Below are 20,398 nucleotides of genomic sequence, written 5' to 3'. Positions count from 1 at the left end.
ATGTATATAATCTCGTTGATTTATCACTTATGTGTTGGTTGGGTTGCCAATAAGCATTTTCAAATCTGTAGGAACTATTAACTCTCTCATCCTTGTCACAGTAAGAATAGAGATATGTACCTTTTTATTACCCTTTCATTGATTTATGTGTTGGTTTCCTATAAGCATTTCCCAATCTGTAGGAACTATCAAGACTCAAGAGTCTAGCTTAAGGCAAGAATAGAGTTATCTATTTATTTTTTTTATTATACTAGCGTATTGGTATAGTAGAATTGTTGAAATGTTCTATTTCATCTTATTTAGTTTTGATTTATGTGAGTTAGAGGGGAAAGAAAACTATAGACAGTGGTGAAGCTTGAATAGAAAAATTGGGGAAGACAAAATAAAAATTGATTTTTTTTAGATAAATTACTTGTTATTTCATAATTCCATCTAATTTTACTGGTTTTCGTTTAAGTTTACTGGTTTTTGTTTAGTTTCTGAATAGACAGTGGTGAGAGAGAGATTTTTTTTTTAATAACCTATTATGCAATAATATTCTATCAAGTTTTTCTCTGCATCCCATCACCAAAATACATAAATTATAAATAAGAGTTAAAAGAAGGCTAATAGTAAAATTGTACCCAAAAAAAATGGCAACACATATGTTATGTTTGCATAACAATGCCAAAATGAGGAGAGAGAAAAAAAAAGAAACATACACACATTTATCTCCCTTAATAACACTAATGGCTCTATATTGCCTTGCACACAAGAGGACTCTTGTGCAAAAAGTTAAAAATTGAAAAGGAAAAAGAAAAAGAAAGATCAAATCATGATGGAAATAATAAATAATTAAATATTCATCATTGGACCATGATCAATGTTAAAATTTAATAAATATGTATTTACAGTAAAAATTACACTATCATTTAATCAAAATAATTATTTATATGATTTTTAAAATAATTATTATAAAAATTAATAAATTTATTATATATAATAATTTTTTATAGATGATTGTGTAAAATTATTTGATATTATCTGCTTATGATTTTTTTTCAAACTAATTTAAAATATTTTTATTACTTTAATTATCTCTAATAAAAAATCACGTTAATTATCTTAAATAACATTTTCATTTTGTTACTCATGTGAACACTAAACTAACTAAAATTAATGAAAAAAATATAAACAGATATTGAAAAATGAGAAAAAAGATTATGAAATGTAAATATTTTACACTCACAAATCATCATGGATGATATTCATCAGTTTGTTAATTTTATAAAATTATTTTAAAAGTTATATTCATGGCATTTTGTAATTATATTTATAGTATTAGTACATCATCGTTAAATCCTTAAAAATTATCAAAATTTTAAAATAAAAATTTATAAAACAGAAAATTTGAGGTAGATTAAAGTATTTTTTATCATGATCAGCTTTTAAGCAGACAATTTTAAAAAATTTAGGCATTTTTTTATTAAAAATAATATTGTTTAAGATAGATAAAACTAACATAAATCATAAAATTCTTAATTTAAATATTTAATATAATTATATATTTAAAATTTTAAAAAAAGACCTTTGATTAAGATGAAATACCTCAACACTATTTAATATAATTATGATGTTTTGTCATTTTTATTAAGGTAAATAGTTACTTTTATTTCTGAATGTGTAATTCGTTGACAAATACATCTTTGAAAAATGAAAATACAAAATTTAGTTCCAAAACGTGTAAAAAGTGGAATAAATATATCCGACCGTTAACTTCGATCTGTCACCGTTAATAGAATAGCATACGTAGTAGAGGGATGAATTTGTCATTAAAATGATTAACAACATTGTCATATCTAATTGATAGCATAGAGACATATTTGTCATATAATATTTTTTAAAAATTTTTGTCTTCTCACTCTGTTAACAAATGTGTCCCTGAAAGATGAAAATGCAAAATTTAGTCCCAGAACGTGTAAAAAGTGCGACAAATACATCCAGACGTTAATAATAAATTGTGACTAATTGTTATAATTTTAAAAAATTTATAATTATTGCGACAAAATTTTGAGAGAACTATATCACACCGATAAGTGTCTGTTTTCGTTATATAATTTTTAAATTTCATCAAAGGTTGAGACATGCATAAAATATTACCAATGAAAAGTGAATTTTTATTGCTTTGACGAATTCTTTTTACTTTTCTTCAACTAAAAAAAAAAAATAATCATTTGGTTGTTAACTCTTGAATAAATGCTATCAACACAAAAAAAAATTACTATAAAACGATAAAAAAATCATTTATTATAAATTTTTTCAAATTATAATAATTAGTTACAATCTACTATTAACATTTAGATATATTTATTGCACGTTTTACACTTTTCGTAACTAAAGTTTGCATTTTCATCTCTCAGGGATATATTTATCGGCAAAATAAGAAAATAAAAAGTCAAAAAATATTATATTACAAAAGAGATGACCAAGTTGGTCATTAATTCAGTGCCAAATTTATCGCTATGTGTCACTTAGGTTAATGATGATGGACAGAAGTTAACGGTCAGCACTTCTCATATTTTTTTAAAACCAAATTTTATATTTTTATCCTTTAGGAACATATTTATTAGCGAATTACACAGAAAAGAGATTATTTATCATTTTTATTATTCTTATCAATTATAGTGTCTTTGACTGGACTCACATGATTTCAGTTCAGTGCATATCTAAGCTGCTGCAACATCACACAAAGCGTCTATTCCTTCTTTCCTAAGAAAACAATCACTATTCCTGGCGTTAACGCGGTTGGTTTTAAGATATATATATATATATATATATATATATATATATATATATATATATATATATATATATATATATATATATATATATATATTATTCTCATTTGCCATATTTTGTTTCAATTGGTTATTTACACTTTCAGCCCCACACACTTGCAAATAATAATTCTTTTTTTTTTCTTCGTCCTTCCATGATCCATTATCGTATTTTCTCACTATCCGTTACGGTGTTACCTTACACTGCTGTATACATTTTCCCGGACAGTTCATATTTTCCTGGAAAAAAAATTCTGATTTAATTCGGGCCCAGTTTTCCTTCCCCTTATACCAGAATACTCATTTCATATTTTCTGCGAAATCTATAAATAAAAAAACAAAAAAAAAACCTAATTTGCTTCTGAATTCCGATGGGGCAAGGGCAATCCAAAGACGAGTTGCTCTACCAGCAAGTCAGTTATGGGAACGCCGAAGGAATCAAAACCCTTCACAGAGAAGGTGCAGGCCTAGAGGTAATGGAACTTGGGCAAAATTTCCGTGCAAAATGTTAATTTTATTATTGTATTATAGTTATAGTGGTGGACGTGGTTCAGAGGATGATGATTCTGGGTTTGGATCGGTTGCATTTTTCTGTTGATTGAGATGATTGTGTTGATATTTGATGCAGTGGAGGGACAAAGATGCGAAAACCCCCTTGATTGTTGCTTGTATGAATCCTCAGCTTTATAATGTTGCCAAAACTTTGATAGAACTTGGAGCCAATGTCAATGCATTTCGTCCTGGTATTGTTCTCTTTTCGGTTTTTTTTATGGTTTCAGACTAAATTAATTAGTTTATTGGGAAAGGGTGCTGACTGCTTTGAATTTAATTGGGAATTAAATGATTACAATTTTGCTGATAAAAAAAAAAAACAATTTCTGAGAATCAGGAATGCTGTGGTATATTGCCATTTGATAAATTTCAATACTTGGTAGTAAAAGTAATATAATCCTCAGAGTTTTCTAGTAATGAGGTGTCTGGTTTTAGATGTTTACATGGCCTGTAGATTCCTTAGTTGAGATGGCTGCCTTGCTTTTCTCTGCTGCCATCCTTAATTTTTCCGGACGAGAATTCTAATGGAAATTGGACAATGAACTTGGTTTTTGTTTTGCTTTTGCTTCATCTGTTGTTTAGGTCGTCATGGTGGGACTCCATTGCATCATGCAGCTAAAAGGGACTTTGATAGTATTGTTAACTTACTTCTTTTGCATGGAGGTATGGTCAAGTGTCTATAATATGCAAAACGTGACTATTTCCATTCATTTGAATTGTAGAAACTCCAATAAATGTTATTTATATGGGATTTACTGACTGCAGCCAATCCTTTAGTCTTGAATGATGATTGTCTAACTGCTCTTGAGGTTGCCAGGGCCAAAGGACACAGCAATGTTGTTCGTACAATTGAGGTACAAAACTTTTGTAATGTAACATTAATTCCTTCTCTTTATCTTGATACCTGAAGCATCTAAGTTCTTCAAATGATGATTTGTTGGCTTGTAGAGTCATCTATGCTTGTTCTCCGGTTGGTTGCGCGAGTTTCATGGTCCTGGGTTTCTAGAAGTAGTAGCTCCTCAGTTGGTATCAAAGAAAGTGTGGGTATCATGTGACATATCGTTGAAGCATCTAAGTTCACTTTCACATTTGCTATTTTATGGCTAGTTGTTCTAGCTTTATTGCTTAATGGATGGGCTTGCATTCACACAACCTGCAAATTAGTTTCTTCAATTGTTTTATGGATGAACTTTTTATTTGTACAAAACTGATGATTATGCTCACTGTTGATTAATTTTATTTTCAGTTGGGTGGTTGTTTTACCAGTTGGCTCCCGTACTCTTGCCAAACCTTACAAGTTGGAGCTTGCCATATATTCTAGGTTGCAGGTATTCCTTAGTTAATCATTTTTCCATACATCCACAACACACACAAGATAACATGTTTATTTTTCATTAAAGTGAAGATATTTGAGATACTAAATCATTTTACTTTTCTGCAATGTGGGCAAAAAAACTATAATAGGAGCATTGAAATGCTTTTAACAATATATGTTTGCAGTTAAAATTATCACATAAGACTTAGAGTTGGTGCTTTACTGCTTTTGTTTTTTCTGAATATTCTTTCCATATCATTATACGTATTTGCACGTATTTTCTAATGCGTGAAATAAAATAAGCAGGATGCACAACCACATACTGTTATTGGACTGTGGAACGCCGATTTACAAGAACCAAAGCTTCACCAGTCTGATCCGTCAGTGACAGTTGTTAATCACACTACTAGTACTCTCTTATACTGTGCTCTTTCTCCTTGCTCTTTCTCCTTTCCTGTAAGGTTGTCAAACTCAAGAGTTGGGTAAACTCATGGAGAAAAGTAAACATGAATCTAATTTTGTAGAAGTTTACATGCATTAAAAATTCATTTAGGAAATATATCTTAGTACCCAAACATAATTAAATGGCATATCCATAATCGATATTGAATATTCAACATAATAAAGCAAACAAAAGTAATGAAATGAAAAACATATCTCAATTCTGGAAACTGTTATATTATACTAGTCCAGTGAAAGATAAAAAAAACATAAAATTAGCTTCATAAACTAAAATAGAACAAAAGGAAAAAAAAATGAAAGATAAAAAACATAAAATTAGCTGCATAAAGTTAATACAACTCGCAGAATAGAGGCAACTCAACAGAAGTACTCAACAAAATTGAAGAAAGCTGTGTGTTTTGAGTGTCAAACCATGAGCAAATCCTAACTTGAAAACTTGCTGGTTTAATCTGGAGTTAACTGATTTTTGGCAAAGTTAACTTGAACTTGAATGAGTTTGGGAGACAAAAAGCGACGTTACAAGATTTAATTTTGTTTTTGTCTGAAGATCTTAAACTCTTTAGGGAATAAATATTAAGAGGCAATTGAAGAGTTTGACAACTATGATTTTTCATAAAAAAAATAAAAAAGCAACACTTTCTTCTTGACTGGCTTTGACATTGTCGTATTTTGTCTGCTTCTATCTAGAAACACGCATTAAACTTGGGCCTGCAAGTGAGAATGACAAGCAACAACTTACATGGTTTTCTAATGCTTGCAAAGGAATTCCACAGGTATGTCACATGCTATGTACACTGATTCTATTATGATTGTAAGCTTTGCATTGCTTAAACAGTAACTGTATAATCACTCTTCTCTGTTTTTTGAGAGTTTTTCTTTGGAAAGTAGTACGTGATAATTGTCTATATGTAACTTAAATGTTAATCCCTTAGGAGGAGTATTGATTTTTTTCCAAAGAAGAAAGTCATTAAGATAACTTATATGTCAATGATGTGTTGCTGAAATTTTGGGTTTAAGGATAACTTTAGCTTAGTTTCTCACTATGATTAATGGTTGTATGATAAAGAGGCAGGGTAAATTGCGTTTTCTCTCAAAATAGTTTGTTTTTTCATTGTTGAATTATTTAAACCTCTATTGGGTAGTTGGATTTTTTTCCCCACAAATTGCAAAGTCATATCCCACTAGGTGAGATTGGTTACATGGATTACATGACGTCATTCGACTCGGTTAAAAATCAAATCTTCAGATATTATTCATCACAAGATCCCTCTTAACAGCTTCATCAAATGTCCTTCTTGGTCTCCTCCCCTTTGTCACATGACTAAAAACAATGCAATCTACTCTCTTCACTAATGCTTTTTAGTGGCTTTCTTCGCGCATGTCCAATCACTTAATATATCATTGTATACAATCATTTCGTATCTTGTTCTTTCTTGTGTGGTCACACACTTCCATCTTAACACTCTCATTTCTGCCACTCTCACCTTTTTCTCTTGTCCCATTAACATTCACTACCATATATAGCCGAACGTATAGCAATATGATAAAATTTGCCTTTAAGCTTGGTAGGTTCTTTGCAATCACAAATAATCCCTAGTGTCTTTCTCCATTTTAGCTACCCCGCTTGTATCTTGTTTTACATCCTCATTAATTTCCTCATCATTTCTGTAAATATTGATCCTAGATATTTTAACTTATCCTTTAAAAAGTTATTGAGTGGCCAAATTAAATTTTCTGCAATTTGCTCACGTGGCATTTGATGCTCTATAAATGTGATACTAAAAGATGGAGGGATCTTTTTTCTCATAGAAAATCACAAAGTCATTTGCTTCATGGCTTCTACCAAATATTACTGTTATGATGTAATTAATTGTGGAAGATTTCTCTATCTCATTATTTTTATGAGAACCAAAACATGGCGCAAAGTGTAAACATTCTTTGCTTTAGTTTAGTCAGAATGGTAAAAACATTCAGATTCCCTTTTCATCTGAATGTTGGTTTAGTTTATTCCTCCAACAGTTGACCTTCATATCAGTGTTAATTCAAATCTTCAAAGCATTTACCACAGCCACTTTCTTTTTTTTTTTTATTTCCTTTATTTATTGATGGGTATTTTTTTTCTATCCAATTTCTATTTGTTGCTTTCCATTATTAAAAGAAATTCTGATTTTTATTTCACATTAGTTTATTTGTAACTTTGAAAATGTTTTCGAAGGTTTGCAGATAATGAACTTTTGAATTTTGATGCATGGTTTCCTTGCTCATTGCATGATGCATTACTATTTTGATCTTTCAGGCAAGTCCTGCATTCTTGCAAAACAATGTGCCTACAGGTCCACCCACAGCACCACCAGATGCAGAAGACACAGAGTTGGCTATGGCCATCAGTGCATCCCTTCAGTCTGCCATGCAGGAGAGACCACCCTTTCCTGATACACAGCCAAGCTTTGATGCAAGCTCTTCAAGCAGTGCAGTGAACACAGACAATCATGGTTTTCTTGGCACACCAAATCCCAATACAAGTGATAGTGAGTTGGTACAAGAAGCTAACCCGGATGGCAATACTCAGCACCTCCAAAGCCGTGTGAATCCTAGTGCTTTGGATTTGAATCCATCCGCTCCGCCAATCACCAATGAGATTCCAGGAGATGGCCCCATTCAGTATCCATCAATTGATTTAAGCCCAGTTGATATGGCATCTCCAGATGCTGAGAAGCTTCTTAAAGAAGGAGAAAAAAGTGCCGGTGGAAGTAGTTCATCATGCGTGATATGTTTAGATGCTCCAGCAGAAGGGGCATGCATACCCTGTGGCCATGTTGCTGGATGCATGTCTTGCTTGAACGAGGTGAAATCAAAGAAATGGGGTTGCCCTGTATGTCGAGCTAAGATAGATCAAGTCATAAAGCTATATCATGTTTGAGATTTGAGACGGTGTGAAGGAGTTAGGCGTGTTCACGCGTGTGGCATAAGTAGCAGTACACATGTTTGTTTAAAAAATGAAAATTTTCAGCTAGAAATGCATACAGAGAAATGTCTATACTAGAAGAATCATAATCCCACATAGGACTTTGTGAATAAGTTAAATTTCATATGTACTTGTGGATTCAAATTAGCACTTCTGGAAGATCAACTCTGAAACTATAGTATGAAAATATTAATAAAGCTTTCAGGATTCCTGGGGTTTGTTTCCAAACCTGCATTTTATGTCCACTGTTTAGATAAGCACTTCATTCTTGTAATTCTTAAATAATTTTTTTGATCACTGTAGTATATGATTTTATTTTATTTTAGTCGTCTTAACTTTTTTAATTTTAGTCTTTAGTAAAAAAACTATTTAGTCTCCGACAAATTAATGTAAGGAAAAAGAAAAAAAAAAAAAAAAACTTGCGAGTCATCAAATTGTGTATGTGTAAGTCTCGTATATAAACTACTGAGAAGTGAGTTTTTTTTTTTCTTTTCTTTTATCAGTTCTGAGAAATGAGAAATGATTTTTACAAAGAGAAAGAGCAATCATTATGGTATAGAGTTAGTTGGTAGTATAAAGAATATTTAAATATTTAATATATTTTACTTCTATCCTATAAATTAAAATCAAGTATTTAAGGATCTCACTCTCTTTTCTCTGTCAGGCATTATCCCTCTTCAGAGAACGCAGTTTACGGGTTACCTCCACAACAAAAAATTATTAATATGTTTTAATTTTAAAATAATTTTATATCACAATTTAAATTATTTAATATAAATATAAAATCTTATTTATATATTCAATAATATAAAGTATTATAAATTTAAAATTTTGTAAAAAAAAAAATCCTGTACAGTACATAGATTAAAATGCTAGTTTTTAATTTAATCCAATTCTTCATAATTAGTTAATTATCCATTAGACCTGATTGACTATTAATAATATAGATAAAGATCGAGTTGCTCAATTGTCATTAGGTTTAATTATCAAATTTGTTACCTAAATTATTTTAAAAGATTAAATTTTGTTCTTAATTTGCAAAAGATTTAATTTGATACTCAATTTTTTAAAAAATACATTAATTTGATCATTTTCGTCTAATTAGTCGCGTATTTTCTTTACAGATAATGACGTTTAACCGTCACAAAAGTTATTATTACTTTAAAAAAATAAAACCGCTGGAAATCTAAACTGCATACATGAATGGAGATCCCGTTGCGTCCTCTCCTACGCCAAGATGCGCTGGCCGAAAAACCTCAACCTCCTCTCTCTGGTCGACGACGTTCGCCTCATCGAAGAAGTCACCGCCAACCGCCTCGCCAGAGAAGCCGCCTCCTCCGCCGCCACCGTGCGCTGAAAGAATCACAAACCTCCTTCCTCCTCCTCCGTCGTCCATCTCAAGGTATACGATTCTCCAATTTTCATTAATAATTTTTTCAAATTATTTTGTTTCCGTTATGATTATGGAAATTTACTAAGGTTTATCTTCGGTGCAGATCTGAATCACTCGTTATAATGTGGGTCAGGTCTCGGTCTCGCTTTGGCAGTGTCGTTTGGCGCTACCTCACTGCAACTTTCCTGTAGAGGCAACGTTTTTTTCCTTTTATTTTTAAACACAATAATAAAAATCTATAATTACTATATGGTAAACTTTTCTTTAAGGCAATGCGAGGATTCATTTCATTGATTTCCGGCCATGAAAATTATCAACGCGATTCAGATTTAGATTGTCCTGTGGCAGTGTTAGTAAAAAGCCATTGAAGAAAATCTGATGCAGATTCAGATTCAGCACATGAAAACTGCGGTCGTTTTTTTTTTTTAAATAACCATAAAATAGTTATAATTTTTAATTGTAAATAAAAATAGCTGAAAATCACACTCTTAACGGCATCACTTTAATTGGACGGAAAATATCAAAATGATGTATTTTAAAAAAATTGAGGTCTAACTTAAATCTTTTAAAATAATGTAGAGATCAAACTAATAATTAAGAATTTTATTATCATAAAATATCAGATCATTAAGCCACAAAAAAAAATCTAATTTATACTAGTGGGTAAACACCAAAGATATTTATATCAATGGACATCAATAATCATAAACTTGATATCATAACTTAACCAAAAACATTAAATCTTAGGTTTATGGATCTTGTCTTTATTTATATGGTGTTCGACCAGCTTTTCATTCATACACGATGTGAGACTTCATCTCAATAGTCTTCCACAAGTATTCCACAAGGAAGATTTTTTATACAAGGATCCATTGTCGTTATCTTATTCGTCTAAATCGATTGCCAAGTCGAATTATTAATTCTGATATCAATTGTTGTGTGTCTGAGGAAAGGATAAACACTAAAAATGTATAGGTCTTACCTTTACTTATAATGGTGTTCAACCTTCTCATCATCACATGGTGTGAGACTTCACTTCATACTTATACTCCAACACAATCATAACACTCGGGGAAGTTTGTTTCACATAATGTTTTTTATTCTTGGAAATTTTACTTCCAAGAGTATTGATGAAAATGATATTCTTGGGTATTTCAAGAAAAATATGTTTGTTTAACTATTAAAATTGGTTGAGAAATTTTTTTTATTCTCGTATGAATATTTAAAAATGTGTTTAGTTCACATTATCTTTTTTCTAGGAATCTATGTTATATTATTAAAATATCTTTTTTATATTAAAGAACTTATTATATACAAATACACAACAAGACATGAGGCTTGAGGCTTGAGGCTTGACACTGTAGTTTGTAAATAACAATGAATAATCTTATAAAAAATTTAATAAATTCCTTAGTCACATCTTACTATTAAAGAAATGTAGCACCAAAAATATCCTCTTCAATCATGTAAAGAACAAGCAACAAAAAAAGACATATACAACAATACTTTACCAACACCCCAAGTAAACAAAAAAACAAAACTGGTAAATTATCTTCATATCAATAATTAAATTTCAAAAACAATTGCAACATACTTATATTTTGTCTTCAAATTCACACCCTATGTTATCGAAATTGTAAGGTAGAATATAAAATATTAATTGATATATAGGTATTGATATTAAAGATATAATAGAATTTTTATTTAATTAATATGATTCTCACCTTAGGAAATTCATATTCCCACCTTCTTTTCACATGAATAATCTCAATACAAAATTAACATAAACATGAACATTTAACTTTTTTGGAAGTAAAAGATACCTATGAATATTTTTTTATTATACACAAATATAAGAATATACACCTACATCTCCATTTTTTTGCTGATAATTAATCTTTGATGAGGAATCTAATTTACCTTCTTTAGTGTGATATTTCCTTCCAATCATGTTTATTCTATTTGTAAGTTTGAATTCAAAACATTACTTAAAAAGAATTGATCCCGATACTATTTGGACCAATGATTTGTTAGTCACCATTCATTAACAATTAGAAGAATAATTAGTAGGTGATGTTCATAAAATAAGTTGGAATAAATTTATATTTATTTTTGTTGGATGTAAAATTTTGATAGAATTATTTATTTAAATTTAAACTCAACTACTCAACTTGATTAGGACTAAGTAATATATGGGATAAGACTTAATCAACTGATTCTTAGAGTCGTGTGGTACGTGTGTAGAAATTTAAAGGTTTTCGGCTAAGTTTACACTCAAAGTTTAGTTTAATAGAATTTATCAAATCTATTTTAAATTTTTATTGACTACAAAGTTAGTGATCTAAGTATTATAATTAAGTATTTCTTAAATTTCACTTTTAATATAAAAATAACAAACTCATTCAAGTATTATTCTCATATTTCACCATAATATATAAAATGCCTAACTCATTCAATTTATCCATTAACATATATAGTTAATATCAAATAAAATTTGAGCAATCAATTATAATTATAAAAAACTATTGTCAATAATATTTAAGCAGCTAGCAATGCCTTTATTTGGAATAGAATATAGTCTTTTGGATATATTTTAATATTTTTAGTGGAGTATAATTTTATACAAACATCCAATAAAATATTTTTAATATAATATTGTCAATAATTTACGTACATTATTAGTGTAAATATTTTTTATACAAACATCCAATAAAATCTGAGCTATTGGCTACAACTTCCTATTCATTAAATTGATACGATGGTGGAGAAATTTTTTATATGATATTTGTGTAAAAAATGTTTTACATCGATAATGTGTATAAATTAATTGCAAATTTTTCTATAAGTGGTTTTTGAGTTAAGAGATTGTTCTTGATTTATACTGGAATGTCATTCACTCCTCTTAAATTTTTCTCTAAAAAGATAAACTCGTATTTTATTTATATTTTCTGAAATATCTTCTCAATAGTAATTCAATATTTTTTTTCAATTTATCCTCATTTAAAGTTTTAAAATTTTCAATTAATACAATCTTACGACTATGTAATCATGCTAATAAAAATAATAAGAAATAATATATCACATCATAATAAAATTTATCTCCTATTAATTCAAATTGATAATCAATATTTTATACAAAGTATAAAAAAAATTGAGGCCTTAAATACTTCATAGCCTAGGACAATGTCTCATTGGTCTTGCAATTACCACAACCCTACTTAATTTATTGATATAATGCATCAATATTTACATTATGTATAAGTAAATCGTAGAGTTAATTAAATACTTAAATTAAAATTAAGTATTTTATAATATATAATTTTAAAATATAAAATCATATTAAGAAAATTAAATCAAAAGCTTACTTTTTGCACAATTTTTTTTTAAAAAAAACTTATAATGAATGCATAATTTTTAAAAAGTAATATATTATTTAAAAAAAATATAAAACATCAAACCTACTTAAATGGCCTAAAATATAAAACAAACTTATTCTTCAAATATATTAAATCTTATTTTAAAAATAAATTTATTGAAATTAGTTTGAGGTCAAGTCAGGTTTATAAGACAAGACTCTTCACGAACAACTCTAATAATTAGACTCAAATTCAACAATTTTTCAAAAAAAATATTTATGACAAAAAATTATCAAATAAATGAATTTAATTAATAGTACAAAAGCATTTTAAATATACTCATTTTGTCATACTTAAGTGCATATATTATTTAATATATAGAAATTAAAATAAAAAGTTTAATTATTTGTACGAATAAGTTTGATAGATCACAGTCTTCAATCATATGTATTTTATGATCTCAAATCTTAAGTCATATTCTCCTAAGTTTGTCATCTAACGTCTTCATGACTACATCTTTATCTAGTTTTTGGAGCAGTCAGTTGTTCCTCATTCCAATTCACTGTAGTATTTTTGATTAATGATATTTGTTTTTAATTTTTCATAATTAATTTTAGAGTTAAAATTGCATTAGCTAGTTAAGGTACGCAATTGAGATAGTTTATTAGTCATTATTTTTTTGTTTATATAATAGTTTAAATTCTATCAAAATAGTGATTTTCTGTAAAGCGGGTTTATATTCCACCTTTAAATCTGGTAGAATTTGTTTTGTTGAAGCATCATTTTAATAAAAATAACTCCAATAATTCATACATATTCTATATTTCTTATTTCCACTCTTTATTTGATTGAAAATGATAGACTTTTATTTCTTTTAAACTCAAGCTAATGAAAGCAATGGTACTATTAATTTCACTTTTAAAACATTATAGAAGTAGAGTTGAGTTACATTTTGTTGGCATATCAAATCTGAAGACAAACTTGGTGTCAACTCATCCTGTTTCTCCAATGCATTCAATTTGATTTGATTTGTCTTCACAAACTTCACACTTTCTCAAATTTTATAAATGCCCCGCTAGCAACTCTTAATCTCTCGAGTAAGGTACTCATAGGAGTATATATATATATATATATATATATATATATATATATATATATATATATATATATATATGAGCATGCCATTTGAAGTGAAAACTTTCACCTTTAAAAAGAAAATTGCTTTGAAAATATTATTATCCTGCCAACAAATTTTGCATGCTATAATTGGAAGTGACATTCTCCAAACGATTGATCGTCCATTTTCCATACAACTCGATTCGGCAAATAATTAAGCATGATCTGGATATATTCAATAATCGATAGTATCAAACGGGTCAATTACAGGGGCCAGGTCTCATCTTATAAGCGTGTGTATAAATAGGATAGTGTTGGTAGAACTGATTTTGAATAAAATTTGTTTATAAAATTAATTTTGATAAAAAATATATATTATGTTTAAATATTTTTATTCTAAAGAAGATAACAGAAAAATTTGTATAATTTTTTTGTTCAACATAAAAATTACCTAAATCATTTCAACTTCAATATGGATTCAAAAATCAATTTCTCAATATAAATCAAATATATTTACATATTAACTTAATTTTAGATGGTTCAATGTAGATTCAAAGACGCACTAACTCTTGGAATTGAACGGCTAAGCTTTTTTTTTATATAATTAATTAAAAGTTTTGTAAACTTTAGATAGGCATGCTAGTAGTGATGCGTATCTTAACTGCTATTTTTCTGATATTTATTAGAGGATTTGATTCCCCGTAGTACCAGATAATATTTCCTTAAAGAACCCCTTTTAAAAAAAATGAAATATTCGTTACGAAAAAAAAAAACCTCTTCCACGTGAAATAATGGTGATGAAAAGATATTTTTGTATATTCTTCTACCATATTCGAACTCGGTAGCCTATGGAATTGCCCTTAAGGCAATTACCATAGAGATGTACTGCCTGTATGATGAAATGGATATAGGAACACACAAATACAAAAATTTATGAATTTAATTATCTCAAGTAAGATTATAATTATTTTGGACAAATTTGAAAAAATCCTTCCCATTTCACCCCAATAAGAGTTCTAACATGAGTATTCCCAAATGGATCTACCATCAATCTCATCTCACTTTAATACTCGTTTTACTAATCATCAAATTGCACTATATATCAACTTTGATACCATGGTTGAAGAAAAAGAAACTCATGCACAATTTGAGAATCAAAAGATGGAGTACACACAAACACCACCACAAATAAAAATAGCCAAAAACACAAATTTTACCTAATTCAACACCTCTTGTTTACTTCTAGAGAACATCTCAACAGTGTAAATATTCACTATCTAAAATTAGATCACAAACTTTTTAGACAGACGTGAGAAAATCCTTCCATTACATGTTTTTGTACAAGCGGGAGAAAATCCTCTCCTTACACCTCTCTCTCACATGGATGATGACCTTTACATTAAAATATTATGTGATACCTTCTCTCTTCACAATAACCCTTTTATATAGCGGTGGTTCATGCATAATTTGTTCACTAATGAGACTTGATGACTTTTAATTTTCTACCTCTTTACCTACCTTCTCATTATGGTATTGAAGTTCTCCGAGAATCGATATACATTTCATTACCTTTGGAATGCACCTCTTAATTTTTCACTCACTTGCATTATTATTGAAAATCAAGATTAACTTTTCCAATAATCTCTCTCAATTAAAATTTTAAACTTCATTGCTACCTCTCTAACTCCCTCTATCATGGTAGTTCATTACAACTATCTTCAATGTTTTTATCATATGTTTTCACTACGCAAGCTTCTGTGTGTTTCTTATCTTTTTTATTATTATTTTAAAACTCCTTCAATATTGGATGGTGACACTTCTTGTACTTACACCATCAACTCTAATATACCGTTGTCAAGAGAAAAAAAATTCCTTCATCCACAACTATGATGATAAAAAAGATGTGCATAAATTTTATTTGGTTATGTCTATAGAATATCTCAACAAATATTTACTATTACAAGGAACATTACAAGTTTTGTGAACAAATTAACCTAAGAAAACACTTCTTAGTACAAGTTTGTGAAGAAAATTTATAATGGAGAAAGCCTTACGATTTATTTGGAAAACTTGATATAGATAATTATTGAGATATTTGGTAGATGTAGGTAAAAGTTGTTGAACTCCATAAAATTTAAGTCTTTCATTATTTTTATTTGTGTTGTACTTAATGTGCAATCATATCATTTTAATAATCATTATTGTGTATGAGAAAGTTTTTTCCCCCAAAATAATATATGTCATAAATTTTCAATGTATATACAAAACGAATCTAGTACTATACATAACAAAAAATTATAGGAATATATATTCTTTTATTAGTTAAAATTTATTAAAAATTATAAATTTATGTGAATTTCATATTTCATTTAATTATACTTCTAATTTTAATAAATAATAAAGAAATACGTTAATGACTGTTTTCTTAAGCCTCCTCGTACATAATTGTCTTTTTTTATAATAACTTTGATTTGATTTGATTTAACTATGAAAATTGACATTTCTAAATTTTCTTACAATAAACTTAGTAAAATCGGTTATTTTTGGGTTATTTCTTTTAACCTTAGTAATTTAGGATGTGATTTAATTGAAAGTCCTTTGCCGTCAATGATTTTCATCATTGAAATCATTATAATCTGCACACAGATATCTAGGGTCTAGGGATTAACACTTGTTGAAAAGTAACAATCTAATGATGGTAAGTTCACAAGCCCTACTAGTAGTGTCTGCTTGTATATGCAACTATGGTTGATGATCCCATATTTTCCCAAAGTAAAGTTAGTCGTATCAGACATAAAAGGGCAAATACGTAATTTCAAAAAAGGTGTTGTCAATCAACGCAAGAGAGAGAAGCACCAAGACCATTTTATTAAATTTTTTTTTTACCGATTGCCTTTATCTGTCTGCATCAATCATCTCTCACTGTCATTGTCAACCTATTTCCATTTCCACAAAAGCCCTAAAGTCCAAAACACCGCTTCTTTCTCAATTAAGCCCCTCTGGTCTCTCACTCTCACTTTCTCTCTTTGCTTGGGACACTGTCATAGGTCAAACCACTCAGCTAGCTGCATACCCTTTTATTCCTCCCCTTCCCACCTTAAAAAAAAACACCAAAAAACACACTGTGATAGAATTCCTAAAAATGGTTTCAGAAATACAGGGTTAGCAAAAAGCACCTAGCATCACTACGCTTTCAAGTATTCTAGGAGTTATCAAAAAACATAAGGGGTTGAAGGTAGCCTAGCTTCTAGGAAAATAGGTTTCTCTCACTATCTTTCTCCACTATTCTTTTACCCTCTTTCCTGTTACGTTGTCTTCACCATTCTCCATCATCAATCCAACCTTCTCTCTCTTTCTCTGCTGAAATCTGATCAAACAAACAGCAAAGCCATTTTTCTCTTCTTTTCTTTTCTCCCTTGCACACCTTCCATGCCTTCTATTAATTCTCTAGAGATCTTCTTCCTTCTCCTTAACCTCACAACTCTTGAAAATCCTCCTTATCGATCCAACAAGCAGCAAACTCACTGAACAAATCCACAAACAGAAACAAAGATCCTACTCGTGTAGATCTAATAACATCACCTTCTTCTTCTCCTACAGATCATGAATTCCTTTCAAGAATTTGACTCATCAAACACAAACAGTACCAAAGCCACCAATTTCCCATCATCATCATCAGCAGCACCAGCAGCAACAGCACCACCATGTTCTTCTTCTTCTTCTTCGACCACTCTGAGCCGCTACGAGAACCAAAAGCGGCGCGACTGGAACACGTTCGGGCAGTACCTCCGCAACCACAGGCCCCCACTCTCGCTCTCACGGTGCAGCGGCGCGCACGTGCTGGAGTTCCTGCGGTACCTCGACCAGTTCGGGAAAACCAAGGTTCACACGCAGCTTTGTCCCTTCTTCGGGCACCCGAACCCTCCAGCACCGTGCCCTTGTCCTCTACGCCAAGCATGGGGGAGCCTCGACGCACTCATAGGGCGCCTCAGAGCTGCTTTTGAAGAGAATGGAGGAAAACCTGAAGCTAACCCTTTTGGCGCTCGCGCTGTGAGACTCTACCTTCGTGAAGTGCGTGATTCGCAAGCCAAGGCTAGGGGTATTAGCTACGAGAAAAAGAAGCGCAAGCGTCCCCAACAACCTTCATTGCCTCCCTCTAATAATGCAAGTTAGTAAGGCCACATAACTCTCCCCAAACATTCTCAACTCCCCCCACAAATATAAGGGTTTAAATATACACTTTCATGGTCATATACTTACACTCATAGTCAACCAATTAAAATTTTTGCACATACCCAGATAATACAACACAGATAGATAATGTAAATCAGTTTTATAGCGTCCGATCAATTAAAAATTTAAGAGTTAATTTTAATATGTTATTGAAAAAACTCTCATCTTTATTTTTTTCTGATGTGTTCAGACTGGTTCAACTATTGATTAAAAAATTATAACTGTAGCAAAACCAATTTTTCTTGATATTATAGCAAGTTTAGCTCATAACTAACTTGTTTGGATTCAATTTTACATGGCATTGGGAGCTTAGTGATTAACATTATTACATGTTTATCTAAATTATATATTCTTCTTAATTTTTTTGTTTGTTTCTTTGGCTTACTAATTGTGCAGAAGTTGTGATTTGACAATGGGCTGGGGGCATGTGGACACCCTTTGCAATTGCATTAGAAAAATATTGTGTAAACCTAAACAGCAGTACTACTTTTGGTAGATGCAGCAGTAATTTAAGTAGTGGCAGTAAAAAACACTGTGGAGGGCTGTGCGTGCGTGTGTCGTCTGTGACAGACCAATATCACAACATTGTCCAATTTGTATTAATAAAAAAAAAATGTGTATGAACTCTCTTGAAGATATGTTATGAAGAAAACAATGGATCTCAAGATCTTGTCAGTTTCCATATATCTTCATTTATTAAACTGCAGTTGTTCTAGTTTCTTTCTTTTCCTGTAATTATACGTTGTTGCGTTTTGAAAAATATATACCATCTACTTGACTGTTTAGTAGTATAGCTACTGTATTGTTCGTCTATACTTTGAGAGTTGAGGGGTAGGGTAATTTTGGTGGCTTGGCTCGTTTCTGTCCTGTTAGTTCAGGGATTTCGGGTAGTTTCATATGTGTAATTTCATTTATAAATATGCAGTGTTAACACCGAGTCTAACACAATATGTGCTTCGATCAAACTGTCATGCAATTGGTAGGCATCATAAGTTTAGAAGTGCCTTGGAGTGTGTGCACATGAACTCTCTCTGAATCAATTCTGATAGTATTGTCTACTTGAGTGGGAGAAAAGAGATTGCACTATGGCTAGTAGCTACACGATTTTAAATAATAAATACCCTTATAATAGTGCTATTTGTTTTCTTTTGGTCAAAGCCTGAAACTCGGAACAGGCGACAAACTATGGAAAAGCCATATTTATGTATGTACATGTTCTCATTTTTTCATGTAGTGATGATTCAGCTTTCATATCCCGTTTATATATTGATATAATACTAAGTAGAACAGAATAATGGGATTTGACGGTGTAATCTAATCTACTACATATATGAGAAATTAAAATGTTAACATCAATTTTTTTAAACATATTTTTAATTGTTTGATTGAAATTTATTCCAAATTATATTATAAAATTTTGTTAGTCTCGACTCATTTTTTATTTATTGACTTTCATTTAATAATTTTATATATAATATTAGAGAGTGCTTACCGGTATTCCTCTATATATGTAATTATTTTGGTGTATACGTTGCTTTTTTGAGTTTATTTGTCTATGTTTTTTTATAAATAAGTAATTATTTTTAAATAAACTCTGAACTAAATGTGATATTTTCCCTTCTAGATATTAGAGTTGTGTTCTTTCTGATGGCATAAAATTAATTTATGTGACTGCATGCATGACCATACGAAATCTGGCATATAAACTGATTTTGCTTTGAAGGCTATACAAACTTAAAACGTCGCTAACATGTGTTGGTCCAATCACAATAAACACATCTTCTGCTACTTTGTTCATTATCTCCAGTTGATTGCATTATATGGTGAAAGAAAATTGCATTTTTTCCCTTCTGAATTTTGATATATTTCCAAGTGCTTAAAATAACATTTTGGAGTACACGATTAGTTGGCCTTGGCATCATGTATAATTAAATTAAAGAAATATGACATACATTACATATAAAAGAAAGAAATATATATATATATATATATATATATATATATATATATATATATATATTATTTCTACAGCAGTTTTGAGTTGCGTGTTTTTTCTCTTTCTCATAAAATGTATATCAAACTGTGGATCTCTCTTTTTATGATACAATATTGAAGTAATCACTAGCTCTTTCTTTGTCATTTCATTGGCTTCTGATGATGAAATTTGTTTAGCTAGTACCGTTGCTTAAG

At 30.1% G+C, this 20,398-nt stretch overlaps 3 protein-coding genes across 4 annotated transcripts; all 3 read left to right on the top strand.

Moving 5' to 3' along the window:
• Positions 1–2,902: 2,902 nt before the first annotated feature.
• LOC114402348 (putative E3 ubiquitin-protein ligase XBAT34) lies at positions 2,903–8,349 on the top strand. Its single transcript, XM_028364880.1, has 9 exons — positions 2,903–3,289; positions 3,445–3,559; positions 3,951–4,031; positions 4,134–4,222; positions 4,317–4,408; positions 4,615–4,696; positions 4,990–5,092; positions 5,833–5,918; positions 7,442–8,349. The coding sequence occupies exons 1-9, from the start codon at positions 3,188–3,190 to the stop codon at positions 8,063–8,065; spliced, it is 1,374 nt and encodes a 457-aa protein (XP_028220681.1). The 5' UTR covers positions 2,903–3,187; the 3' UTR covers positions 8,066–8,349.
• Positions 8,350–9,309: 960 nt separating this feature from the next.
• Positions 9,310–9,753, top strand: LOC114402350 (leiomodin-2-like). The gene is made up of 2 exons (XM_028364884.1): positions 9,310–9,512; positions 9,607–9,753. Exons 1-2 carry the CDS (start codon positions 9,310–9,312, stop codon positions 9,692–9,694), a joined length of 291 nt encoding a protein of 96 aa, XP_028220685.1. The 3' UTR covers positions 9,695–9,753.
• A 7,244-nt stretch (positions 9,754–16,997) lies between these two features.
• Positions 16,998–18,923, top strand: LOC114402349 (protein LIGHT-DEPENDENT SHORT HYPOCOTYLS 4-like). 2 transcript variants are annotated; one of them, XM_028364881.1, is made up of 2 exons: positions 16,998–18,143; positions 18,605–18,923. In XM_028364881.1, the coding sequence occupies exons 1-2, from the start codon at positions 17,579–17,581 to the stop codon at positions 18,616–18,618; spliced, it is 579 nt and encodes a 192-aa protein (XP_028220682.1). In that variant the 5' UTR covers positions 16,998–17,578; the 3' UTR covers positions 18,619–18,923. The 2 variants fall into 2 exon arrangements, with proteins under 2 accessions (XP_028220682.1, XP_028220683.1); XM_028364882.1 differs by having other exon boundaries at positions 16,998–18,147.
• The last annotated feature ends 1,475 nt before the right edge of the window (positions 18,924–20,398 follow it).

The sequence above is a fragment of the Glycine soja genome, chromosome 20 (assembly GCF_004193775.1).
Source record: "Glycine soja cultivar W05 chromosome 20, ASM419377v2, whole genome shotgun sequence".
In the NCBI taxonomy this organism is placed as follows: Eukaryota; Viridiplantae; Streptophyta; class Magnoliopsida; order Fabales; family Fabaceae; genus Glycine; species Glycine soja.
Note: the sequence above shows the minus strand (reverse complement) of the source record. Positions and strands in the feature narration are given on the sequence as shown.

Coding starts and splice junctions, on each gene's coding strand:
- LOC114402348 (XM_028364880.1), top strand. CDS start 3,188: ATGGGGCAAGGGCAATCCAAAGACGAGTTGCTCTACCAGCAAGTCAGT. Junction 3,560..3,950: donor TGTCAATGCATTTCGTCCTG/GTATTGTTCTCT, acceptor TCTGTTGTTTAG/GTCGTCATGGTGGGACTCCA. Junction 4,409..4,614: donor CAGTTGGTATCAAAGAAAGT/GTGGGTATCATG, acceptor TTTTATTTTCAG/TTGGGTGGTTGTTTTACCAG.
- LOC114402350 (XM_028364884.1), top strand. CDS start 9,310: ATGAATGGAGATCCCGTTGCGTCCTCTCCTACGCCAAGATGCGCTGGC. Junction 9,513..9,606: donor CCTCCGTCGTCCATCTCAAG/GTATACGATTCT, acceptor TCTTCGGTGCAG/ATCTGAATCACTCGTTATAA.
- LOC114402349 (XM_028364881.1), top strand. CDS start 17,579: ATGAATTCCTTTCAAGAATTTGACTCATCAAACACAAACAGTACCAAA.